The 12768-nt window shown below is 46.7% G+C and overlaps 1 protein-coding gene across 4 annotated transcripts in view; it reads left to right on the forward strand.

The window, feature by feature from the left end:
• ATAD2 (ATPase family AAA domain containing 2) overlaps positions 1-12768 on the forward strand; it is an 88165-nt gene that overhangs the window by 74162 nt on the left and 1235 nt on the right. For all 4 annotated transcript variants that reach the window (XM_025178690.3, XM_075920165.2, XM_075920164.2 and 1 more), the window contains one exon: positions 3960-4088. In XM_025178690.3, the coding sequence (XP_025034475.2) occupies positions 3960-4088 (129 nt within the window). The remainder of the gene's footprint in view (positions 1-3959; positions 4089-12768) is intronic.

The raw sequence follows: 12768 nt of genomic DNA on the forward strand, positions 1-12768 counted from the left end.
CCAGCAAAGCTTCTGCTTCTTGTGCTCTTATCTCAAAGAGGGCAGAAAAGCATTCCTTTGTTCCATTCACTTGTATTTATTCTTGCACCCACCACCTAACTCTTTGATAATACAAGGAAATCAAGGAAGCAACACCCAAAGGCTATTCTGCTTAATGGATATAAGCTGCCTGACATTATGGGAAGAAAAGTCTTCTCTTCCACCTCCCTCCATTTCTGGATCTCAAACTATTTTCTAGCTAAATATGATTTTGCTAATTATGCCAAGTGTTGTTTTCTGTAATCTTTTGAGTCTGTGCATGCCACAGTTTCCCATATGCTATATTGTTACCTGTTAAATGGAAGAAAGGGCTGTTGTGCTGGCTGGTTAGGACAGTGTGTGGGGTTACCTACCTGTCTGAGCCCTGAATCCCCATATCAGTGAAACATCTCTGAAGATAATGGCACATCCAATCATCAGGACATAGACACCTCACACTCAATAACACAAAATATATAGATTTTTCCCATCTTTTTGCTGAGGAGTTGAGCAACATTTCCCAGCTTGAGAACAAAGGACTGGAGAGGTGGGGGATAAGAGCTGGTTGTTGGAAGGAGTCAGGTCTCTCATCTGGAGTTTAGTCAATGAGGTCAGACAGACACCCCCACCTTGAGCAATGAGGTTCATTACACCTTCTCTGGAATAACCAGAGTTGTCACGCCATGTTCATAGTTGTCAGAAGCTTCCCCCCCCAGTTAGTTTAGACATCCCCCTGGTATTCTATCTTCATGGTGTCACATAAGAACCCTGCCAACCTTCAAGCTCCTCAGTTCCATCTTGCCACCAGTGAGTGAGTGTGTGTGTGTTTTTTTTGTTTGTTGGTTTGTTTTTCCCCTTGCTTTGGCAAGCATTCCCTTGGTGACTTCTATACTTTTAGCTTGTAAATAGTTAAATTTCACTAAGTTTGTGCTTGAGAGGCTCCGTTTCTTTCCCCTAGTTGGGGTTTGGGTCATGCCTAAATCCCAAGGTTTTAAACTATGCAGTACTTGACACAAACCAATGCCAAAGGGCAGTTCCCACCAGTATTGCTTAAAGTGCTTGGGGGAATCCCATCAAATAGGTCAGTGCAAGATTTTCAAGGGATTCTGCCCTCAAACCAAGGAAAGGGATTTCAGGCTTAAGCAGTTGCACATAGAGGCAGCCCTTTATACTCTAGCCAACCTCGGGCTAGCTGGACCTGGCACCCAACACATCCATGCAGAGTGCACCAACCTCAGAGAGGCTCTGCACTAAGGAAAGACTGCATATAGAGACTCTCTGGTACCAACACTCCCTAGTACCAAAGTACACATCTGTAGTGGCAGCATGACCATGTTCCTTCTCAGTGCATCACAAGAGGCAAAAGAAAACTGATTCAGGGCACTCGTCGACAAAGAGCCGCTGGGACAGTCAACACTAGTGCTGTGCATCCTGTAGATGGGCATCTTGTGCTTGTCTCACAGGAGGTGGCACTGTTGACTTCAGGCCAGCAGAAGCGTCCATCAAGTTCAGTGCAAGTCCCACGCCATGTTAGTGCCAGTTCAGTGCCAGTTAAGAGAATGGAGAGCTGGAGCTCCTTTCTACCTTGGATGTCTTCAGAGCAGCCAGAGATCTGCTTGCCATGATGACACTGCAAGGGAGACCTCCACCATCACAAGTGGGTGCAGAAGCAAACTGGCAATGACGTTGCGTCACTCACCTTCCCTTTGGCACCATTTTCTGTAACAATCACACTCAGCACCACTGTGTTCTCCACACTTGGAGTTTCAAACATGACTTAGAGTCAGAGTCATACTGCTTGAGGTACAGCCGGCACTGTTCAGAATGGCACTACTATATGCAGGAGGCAGGTCAAGGCCCCTCCTTATGGTGCAGGGCAGCAGCCTGCTTGTTGGCCATTCTGGACATTGCAGACATGCCATCACCCACACGATCTCTTCTCCAAAGGCTTTGTTTGTAACCTCTGAAGCACATGCTTCTCCACTGCCCAGGGACTGTTTCCCACCACAAGGCACCAAGATGGGTTCAGACTTTAGCACAATGACTTGTGCAGATGCCAGCACTGTGACTGGCACTGAGACCATCCCTGGCATGGAACAACAGGGCACTGTGCAGGACAGCCTGCCACACCATCTTTGGCTCTGCTGTACTCTCTGTAGTAACATACTGCATAACGAAGCCCCAGTCCCCCTTGGGTTTACTGCTGTGATGTCACCTATAGTGGAACATCTATAGCAGGGGTGGTCAACCCACAGGCTCGTGAGCCGTGTGCAGCTCTTAAAAGAAAAATTTTTTAGCTCCGGCACTCGTGGCTCTTAAAGGAGCAAATTGTGGTGGTGTGGTGTTGGGTTTTTTTGCTAAACACCTTTTTTCCTTCGGCACTTTGCATTGTATCCACTACTATTTTGGCTCTTCGTCTGTAATGGGTTGGCCACCCCCAATTGATAGGGACATTACTCTAAGAAGAAGATGAAGTAACTTACCCTTTGCAGTAATGACAGTTCTTCAAGGTGTGCCCTACAGATGCTTCACAACCCATTATCCTACTCTACTTTGGAGTTAATTCGTACTCCTAGGAGTTCTGCACCAAAACATTAAATTTGGTGCACAATATGTTGATCTGAAAAAATATGCATATTTTGTGTCAAACACAGTATAATCGCTCCAGCTTCAAATATTTTGGTTGGTTATTTCAAAATTCCAGTTATCAACTACTCTAACAATCTATACAACAAAAAAGATTTCTCCCTGGGAGTAGATGTTAAAGAAGGCCTTGTACCAACCCAGTTCCAGTTGGAGTGTGTTACAGGGGACTTTGTGGGCCCTTGGAGACCAGACACCTGTGCTCCCCAGAGCCCAGATTTGGGGGAACCCCACGGCCCAGATACCCACACATCTTTCCCCCCAGAGCCCACCATGTGCAGTCCTGGGCCCAGAAACTTGCATTTCCAGAGCCTTTACTCTCTCACAGCTTCTTTACTTAACACACCAAGTGAGTTGGTGGTGCAGTGCTGCACTTCTCTTACAAAAAATGGGGCTGGGTCTCCCAGGCTGTCTCCTGTATCCTGGACAATGAGGATCATGCAAGACAGAGTATACAGAGCTTCATTCCTGCTAGGCTGGACACTCGGCTCACTGTGAGCAGGCCTCTGCAGAGTTCATTGTCCCCTAGGGGCAGCCAGATGCTCTGTGGCCCCAATTCTGTATGAGAAATGGAATTCTACATTTCACAGTGGTGTGGGATTCTCCCAGGAGTAAATATGGGGCTATGCAGTAGAGAAGGAACTTTGAAGGATCAAAATTTCTGGGGCTCTTTACCCCAGATGGGACTTCCTAACTGAGCTCCTTCTGTTTTTCTCATCTCTTGTGCCACAATAGACAGACCAGATGGGGCAAGTTGAAGACCCTCAGTCCCTTTGCCCTGGAACAGTGTCTGTGAGCTTCAAGTGCTCCCAGCCACTCACTCTGGGTTATCTGGCTTTATTTCCATGGGGTGAATGAGACTAAAGGGTACAGGGTACCTTAAGGCCAGACAACCACTCCTGAAGGCCCTGCATTGCAACATCCATTCCTCTTGTCAAGTGAGGCAAGATGTAGCTATTGCTGGAATGGCTTAATCACTGAAGAGTCACTTCCTGCTGTTCTAGGGAAAAAGTTAATTTGTAATACCTCACATGACAGTGCTGTGCTTTTCTTGGTCTGGCTCAGAATATACAGGCTTCCTTTTTCTCTGAAGTATAAAAAAATTAACTTTTTGCTTAAGACTGTCATAACTCAGTTATTTCTGATAACTATTATCTTGTGTGTTTACTGTTAATGATGAAAGAATATAATTCTCTAGTTATGTTGCCACTGAAATGTATTGTTATGAGATTCTGAACATGTCAAAAGTCTATTCAGACATTATCATATTTTTAAATGTATACGTTTTCCCCCCCCAGAAACTATTAAAGATGGTCACCGATAAAAGTAGAGGCTACAATATATTTCACTTGGAAAAACTTTATGCAATACTTAGCCAATGTATTTATCAACATCGCAAAGACTATGACAAGACCAAATTAATACAGGTAAAAAATTTTAAATGTTAAAAATTAAATCGTTCTTTTAAATATTAAATAAAATGCATTCTACTATACAACTGATGAGTATTCCTGATGTAAAGACTGTCTTGTTTCATTTTCACTAATCTCTCCTCAGCTTAGTAGCCTGTCTGAAATAAATTACTGATTTCAGTCTAAAGGGCAAGTATCCATATCACAAAATCCTATCATATTTAGCACAATTGGTACAAATTCAGCAGACAAAAACAATTGACTGAACATGGAGATAGTCTCACCTACATAACGTTTTGAAAACATTAAATCACATATATTTTCTTCAGAGCCAGCATTTTGGGACAACAGATATACTAAAAAGGTCCCACTACCAAAATCTGTTACTTCTTCGAGTAGTGTCCCCGTGGGTGCTCCACTCTAGGTGAAGGGTCGCCCTGAGCAGCAGATCGGAGGTTTGCAAAGCAGTTTCCCCCCTGTTGAGTTGCGCATACTCAGAAGGCATCTTGAGCCCTTCCCGCCCTCTGTAGTGCGCGGCTCAACCCCCTCTCTTTCAGTTCCTCTTCAACTGCCCTCATCAGCGGACGGAGCGAGTAGGAGCTCCCTCTCAGTCTCTGACTGCATTTCTAATAGTTAGCTTACCACAGTCTTTCCCCTCTTATATTCCAAATTAGTTTTTTTCCTTGTTTCTCTTTAAAATAACAAATTTTTTCTGTTATAAAAAGAACAAAACTATCTATCTCCCTTCGGGGACTGAAATTCGCCTCAGACCGGAGCCCCGGTGAACCGTGGCGCGCACTCTCTCAGCTTCTCAGCTGGAAAAACAAATAAACCACATAAGAAAGAAAGGACTATAACAACAGTCACAAATAAATAAAACAGTTTAAGAAAATAAGAATCTCCCGAACTATGTCTGCCTCCTCAGGCTTTAAAAAATGTGAGCAGTGCCGCGAGCCTATGCCGGCTTCTGACGGCCACACGAAATGTATTAGATGCTTGGGGGAAACTCACTCACCTCACAGCTGCATACATTGTGCTTCCCTCACGGCGAGAGCTAGAAAGGATAGAGAGCTCCGCCTGAGGATGATTCTGTTTGAAAAGGCTCTGCAGCCTACAGAGCAGGGGGAACCGCAGCATGAAACCCCCCCGCCGCCAAAAACTACAAGGCAGAGAGCCTCACCGTCGTGCTCTCTCCTGCCTTCTTCCTCCCCAAAGACACAGGGAAAGGGGCAAGTAAGTCTGAGGACCCCTGCTAGCAAAGCAGAGGGAAGATCCTCCCGTTCGGCACCGGGACCGGTGCGCGCTGCCTCCGAGCCGTCCCAGGAACATGCTAACCACCCGGGGTGGAAAGAAAAGCCGGCGCCGCTTCAAACAGCGGTGCCGCTGCAAGCCCTGGCGCTGCTTCAAGCCCCGGCACCGCAAAAAACTCCGGCTCAGCTTAAAGGGACGGTGCTGCTCAAACCGTTGGCACCGCACCAAAAGAAAACCCATACACAGCCAGCACCGGCTGCAACTGTAAACCAGATCTCTACACCGGTGCCGGCAGCAGACAGCGAGAGGCACCCTCAAGAGTCTGCTACAGAACACTCTAAGACAGCGTCTGACACTCACAGCAGGCAGCAGCATTCATGCCTGCCTCCCACTGACTGCTCACCTGGGAGATCCTTGGCAAGGCATTCCCCTCCCAGATCTGTGTCTCCAGTGTCCTTGCAAGACACTCCCTTACAGGATGATGACAGATATACGACATATTCTTCACGACACACGTCGCCAAGGGGGTCTCGCTCATACTACCATAGGACTAGACCACAACAAAGCCCATGGCATCCTTATTGGTCCTACCCACCCCAATGGGGGCCCTGGGATCATTGGGACCCATACAGACGCCGGTCCTCAGCCCATTCCTCACCATCTCGAAGGAGCCTGCCTCATCTACAGCCCCTACCTCCGGCAACACACGCAGAGGAGGAGGAACGAATTTTGGACAATGAATCCGATATTCAATCAATAAACATCACACACCTTGACGACCTAAGTGCCCAGCAAGACGAGGCAGTTATACCATCAGATACAGTAGCGATCGACGACCTCAAACAGTTTCAAGAATTATTCAAGCGAGTAGCGACAAGTCAGCATGTCTCGCTCCAAAAAGTGCAAAAGAAACAACATCACTTGTTAAAGAACCTGCATCCTACATTGCACAGTAAGATTGCCCTGCCAATTAACGAGGCAATCATGGAAACATCTGAGGATCTGTGGAAGACACCCGCGTCCATCCAGCCGACTTAATAAGATTGACAGAAAATACTTCGTTCCACCAAAAGACAATGATTTCCTGTTTACGCATTCACAAGCCAACTCCTTAGTTGTTAAATCAGCACAGCAAAGAGCGAAGTTGCCGCAATACAAAAATGGCAATATGGATAAGGACCATAAAAAGCTAGACTTCTTTGGCAAGAAGATATACTCCTCTTCTACACTACAACTAAGAATATCAAATTATTCTGCCCTCTTAGTGAATCATGACTTCGATAATTATCGAAGTCATGAGAGAACTAATACCACATCTCCCTGAATCCAAAAGATCTATCTTGAAAGCGATAGTCCATGAAGGCCATACGATCGCTCGCACCGCTCTCCAAACCGCAACCAGGACTACAGCTACGGCGGTAGTCATGCGCAGAATTTCCTGGCTACAGTCATCTGGAGTTCCCGGAGAACTTCAGCCCAAAATAGAAGACTTACCATTTGATAGGCAAAAATTATTTGCAGCTTCTACAGATGAAATGCTATACAACAGTAAGAATTCGAAAACCACTCTTCGTACATTGGGCATGTACACACCGCCTTTCAAATGCAGGTGATACACCCCATATAACACATACAATCGCTACAGGTATGGGCAAAACAAGCGACCACAGAGACCGTATGAAGACACTAGGTCAAGACAACGACCTCAGAGGAGGCGCCCTAATCAGGGCCGCCCACCAACTGCTCAGTCCTCTAAGCAACAAATTTGAAGATGTGGTCGAAGGTCTGCAATACCTCCCTCACGATCTAGCAACAATGCAACAGGGCCATCTTTTTACCCACTGTTTACGGCCGTTCCTTCCACAATGGGAATCTATAACATTGGACCGATGGGTTCTAGACATAATTCGAGTCTGCTACACCATCCCATTTACCACTACCCCACCTACCCTTCCCCCTACCCCATCTCTTTTCAGGGACCCCTCTCACGAAACTCGACTAAGACAAGAGATCGATCGACTCCTTTTAATCGGAGCCATAGAAAGAGTACCAGTAGAGTTTCACGGGAAAGGATTTTACTCGAACTATTTTTTGATCGAGGAAAAAACGGGGGGCTGGAGGACCATATTAGACCTCTGCAAACTGAACAAGTTTCTCAGGAAACAACGTTACAAAATGGTCACACTTACAACAATCATTCCTGTGCTAGATCAAGGGGACTGGTTCGCAGTCCTCAACCTGCAAGATGCGTATTTCCATGTAACTATCCATCCTACCCACAGACGCTATCTACGCTTTACGCTCGGCCCAGATCATTTTCAGTACAATGTTCTCCCCTTTGGCCTCTCGTCAGCTCCGAGAGTATTTTCAAAGGTACTAGCAGTCATCGCTGCGTACCTCAGAAGACAAAAGGTCATTATATTCCCCTACCTAGACAACTGCCTTTTAAAGGGCTCGACACAGGATGAAACCGCCTCCATGATAAGTACGACCACATCCCTCCTCAATCGTCTAGGTCTTCTAGTCAACGAAAGCAAATCAACGCTTTACCCAGTTCAAGATATAGAGTTCATCGGGGCACGCCTGGACTCAATCACAGCTCGAGCATACCTACCTCGACAACGTTTCAGAACTATACAAGAAATTATAAGTGCAGTGTTTACAACTCCTAACACTACAGTACTTACTTTTCTCTGACTAATGGGACACATGGCTTCCACCACCTATGTAGTCCACCACGCTCGTCTGCATTTTTCGATGCTTCCAACTCTGGATAGCAATTGTGTATATACCGTCACGACACTCCCTCAACAAGACAGTGATTATTCCACCAAACATTATTGCATCCTTACAATGGTGGACGGTACCGAACAACCTCCTTGCAGGCGTTTCATTCCAACAAATCGAACCCACTATACAGATTACCACGGATGCTTCCCTCCTTGGCTGGGGAGCACATATGAACAATCAAGGGGTTCAGGGAAGGTGGTCCCCATCCGAGGCACGACTACACGTCAACCTCCTCGAACTGCGGGCAGTAAGGAATGCCTGTGCACACTTTGCCCCCAACATTGCCAATCAGACAGTCCGCATCCTAACGGACAACATCTGCACAACGTTATACATAAACAGGCAGGGTGGAGCCCGCTCCTGCTCCCTCTTCGCGGAAGCTATCCGCCTGTGGAACTCTTGCATCAGCAACCATGTCACCCTCATAGCATCCTACCTGCCCGGGGTGAACAACACCAGAGCAGATTCACTCAGCCGCAACTTCACCTCGGATCACGAGTGGGAGTTACACACGGAGGTCGCAAACTCAATCTTCCACCGATGGCCATCTATGGGGATGGCCATCTATAGACCTTTTTGCGTCTGCCCAGAACGCCAAATGCCCCCAGTTCTGCTCACACGCAGGACTTGGCAGACATTCCCTGGGGGATGCCTTTCTAATCAAATGGACGGCCCCCCTACACTATGCCTTCCCCCCCCCCCATACCGCTCATCCCAAGAATCCTACGCAAGATCTGCAGAGACGGAGCCCTAGTCATTCTGATAGCCCCGTCGTGGCCCCGACAAACTTGGTACCCGTACCTGCACAAGCTAGCAGTTCACCCTCCTTATCTACTACCAAACCGTGTAGACCTGATATCTCAGAGCAATGGCACGATACTACACCCACAGCTCCATACCCTACACCTTAAGGCTTGGCTGCTCTCTGGTTCTCGGAGATAGAAAATCACTGTTCCTAGCAAGTGAAGGACATCCTCCTCCACAGTAGGAGACAGTCCACTCGAAAAACTTACTTGCAAAAAAGACACGATTCTCTCACTGGTGCCAGTGAACCAAAGTAGAACCCCGTGTTGCCCCACTGAATACGATCCTGGACTACATTCTAGACCTTAAAGTATCAGGACTGTCAATCTCTTTCTTAAGAGTTCATCTTTCCACAATAGCAGCGTTCCATACCTTGATTGACGGCTTCTCCATATTTGCCCATCCTATCACTAAAAGATTCCTTAAAGAGCTCCACAACGTATACCCGCCCTACAAGGCCCCCCCCCCCCCTCTTATGGGACCTAAATCTTGTTCTCCACCACCTCACCAGACCTCCTTTCGAGCCTCTGGCTACAGTACCACTCCCCTTTCTCTTTATGAAAGTCTGCTTCTTATTAGCTATCACGTCAGTCAGACGGGTGAGTGAACTCAGGGCACTAATGTCAGAACCCCCCTACACAGTTTTTATGAAGGACAGGGTCATACTTAGACCTCACCCAGCATTCCTGCCAAAGGTCTGTACAGAATTCCATGTCAACAAACCAATTGTACTACCTACCTTTTTCCCAAAACCGCATGCTTCACAGAAGGACACCACCCTGCATACTCTGGACATTCGGAGGACTCTCGCCTTCTTCCTGGAGAGAACAAAACCATTTCGTAAATCCGAAAGGCTTTTTATATCCATCGCTGAGCGTTCCAAAGGAACACCTCTATCATCACAACGAATCTCAAGATGGATCTCGACATGCATAGTCAAGTGCCACACTCTGGGCAATAAGCCGTTACAAGGCCCAGCACGAGTGCATTCAACTCGAGCCATGGCTGCTTCTACAGCCTTTTTGAACAATGTCCCCTTAAGGGATATTTACCGAGCAGCAACATGGTCTTCAGACCATACCTTTGCCAGACATTATGCTATCCTACCACAACTTAAACATGACTCAGCAGTTGCTACGGCGGTGCTCTCTACCACCGCTAAACATTGACTCCGGCTCCCTCCAGCCATATATTGAATACTGCTTTGTAGTCACCTAGAGTGGAGCACCGACGGGGACACTACTCAAAAAAGAAAAGGGAGTTACTCACCTCGTGCAGTAACGCGTGTTCTTTGAGATGTGTGTCCCCATGGGTGCTCCATGACCCTTCCGTCCTCCCCTCTGCACGGAGTCTAAATTACTCGGGCAGAGACGAGGAACTGAAAGGGAGGGAGTTGAGCCGCGCGCTACAAAGGGCGAGAAGGGCTCGAGACGCCTTCTGAGCATGCGCTGCTCAACAGGGGGGAAACTGCTTTGCAAAGCTCCAATCTGCGGCTCAGGGCGACCCTTCACCTAGAGTGGAGCACCCACGGGGGGACACATCTCGAAGAACACTCGTTACTGCATGAGGTGAGTAACTCCCTTTTCCTCTCTTTCAGCCTGCTAGTGCAGGCATGTAATCAAACCTGTTACTGCAGAGGATTCATTGTACTATTTTGCAAGTAGTCATTTAAGATTTTTTTTAACATAGTGCTTAGGTTTATGTTAATGAAGGATTCATCTACTTTTAGACGTGGACCAGCAAAGGGTGTTCCTCTTGTACCATTAAATTGCCTCTCCATTTTGGACTGTTGAATTTTTGAACATTTTAAACCCAGTCACTTCATAAAGAATGTTTTCTACCTGTGCAGATTTACAATAACTATGTAGAAAGAGAAGAGCCATAATTCTCAAGTTCTCATAGAAAAGGCTTTATGTTCAGCCATACTTGAACATAAATTTTCAGGAGGCATCAAAGGTCCAGGCTGGGCAAGTCCAACTGTAATGGGGTTGCATTCATTTCTCACAACCCTTGCCCCCGGCCAAGTGCATGTATCTGCACTCTTTTTCTTTTATGGTGGCTCTTTGGTGACTTAGCCATCTGGCCGAGTCACACACAGTCTATGCAAAATAAAACAAACCCCTTCTAGGGTACAAGTTAGGGGTGTGTTAGTATACATATTTAAACAATTAACTGATGAGCCTTCATGATTATATGCGAGTCTTCTCACCTTAAATACAGAGGCAGAAGTGCTGGTGGGGGGCAGGCAGCTCTGTGGGAGCCAGTGTTTGCAGGGCTCCCTCTCTGCCTCCCCCTCCCCCATGTGTAAACATGTAACCACTTGAAAAATCCAGCAGTTATGCATTTACCCAAAAAACAAACAAACAAAAAAACCCTTCCATTTTTTAACATACCTAGTACAAGTCCAGCAAGACCTCTCTTAGGGTATGTCTACACCTGCTCCCTCTCTTGAGATAGGGATGCAAATGTAGCCGACCGAAATTGCTAATGAAGCAGGGATTTAAATATCCCGTGCTTCATTAGCATAATCTCGCCTGCACACTATTCCAATCGCCAGCTGATTCGAACCAGGAAGTGTGCTCCGAGACGTGTTAGTTCGAATCAAACCCCTTGGTTTGAACTAACGTTACTCCTCAAAAAATGAGGAGTAACATTGGTTCGAACCAAGGGGTTTCATTTGAACTAACGTGTCCTGGAGTACACTTCCTGGTTCGAATCAGCTGGCGATCGGAATAGCGTGCGGGCAAGATTATGCTAATGAAGTGTAGGATATTTAAATCCCCATTTCATAAGCAATTTTTGGTCAGATACATTTGCATCCCTATCTCGAGATAGGGAGCAAGTGTAAACGTACCCTTATTGCCCTCTTTAATAGCTGTTTGTTCCCACTCTGGAATAGAGCAGTGCCCCCCAAAGCTTCCTTCTGGGAAATGTGTCCTCATCCTCTCAGAACAGCTCTGCTTTCAGCTCTTTGGCTAGGTCTCTATAGTTCAATTCCCTCTCTGGGGTGCCTCAGTATCCAGGCCACTTCTCCTAGTAGGTAATGGACCCTGGAGATGTGGGGGAAGAACCTGGTTTTCTTCTTCGAGGATGTCCCCGCAGGTGCTCCACTATGGGTGCTGGGCTTGCCCCGGCACCGCAGACAGAGGCTTGTCAGAAGCAGTATTCAGCGCATGTGCCACGGGGCTCACAGCTTTTGCATTCTGCAGCTCCTTTTATAAGGCCTTCCTGGCCTCTAATTGGCTGTTTCCCCTGCTGCACTCTAGCCTTCTTGGAGGACCTCTCTTTCTAGTGGGCTGATGTGGGGCAGGACCAAAAGGCCTCCAGCGAGGGGCCTCAGGAGCTAGTCTACCCCATCACACCAGCATTGAGACTCTCTTAAGTGGTCTGAAAACTTGCTTGTCCTAGTGTTTGAGGTATTCATCTGTGACTGACTCGGTTATTCTGGTCTTTCTACATCTTCTCTTAAAAATAAAAATTTTCCTCCAGGCATTGGTCATCCAGATCTAGTCTTCCACATCTGACAGAAAGAATCAATCCTCTGTTCTGATTGTGCAACAATGCAGATAGCTTCATTGGATCTGAACAGAGTACTGAAATGGATGCAGAATTCATTTATAGAGACACGTTTGAGCATAGGAGGGGAACTCATTTAGAACGTTGGAGGGCTAATGGAACCCATAGAATGCACTTATCTTTTGGAGTTTGGAGGGGAGGGGTAATTTTTTTTTTAAACACACAGAGGCTGTTAATTTTTTCTCTAATCCAAAGAAGGAAAGGCAGTGCAGATTGCTCTAGTATTATTTGGGGAAACATGCTGGTTGAACAGGCAGGGTCTGTCTTTTATATC

This window comes from Pelodiscus sinensis, chromosome 2 (genome assembly GCF_052426305.1).
Source record: "Pelodiscus sinensis isolate ZL-2025 chromosome 2, ASM5242630v1, whole genome shotgun sequence".
Classification (NCBI taxonomy): domain Eukaryota; kingdom Metazoa; phylum Chordata; order Testudines; family Trionychidae; genus Pelodiscus; species Pelodiscus sinensis.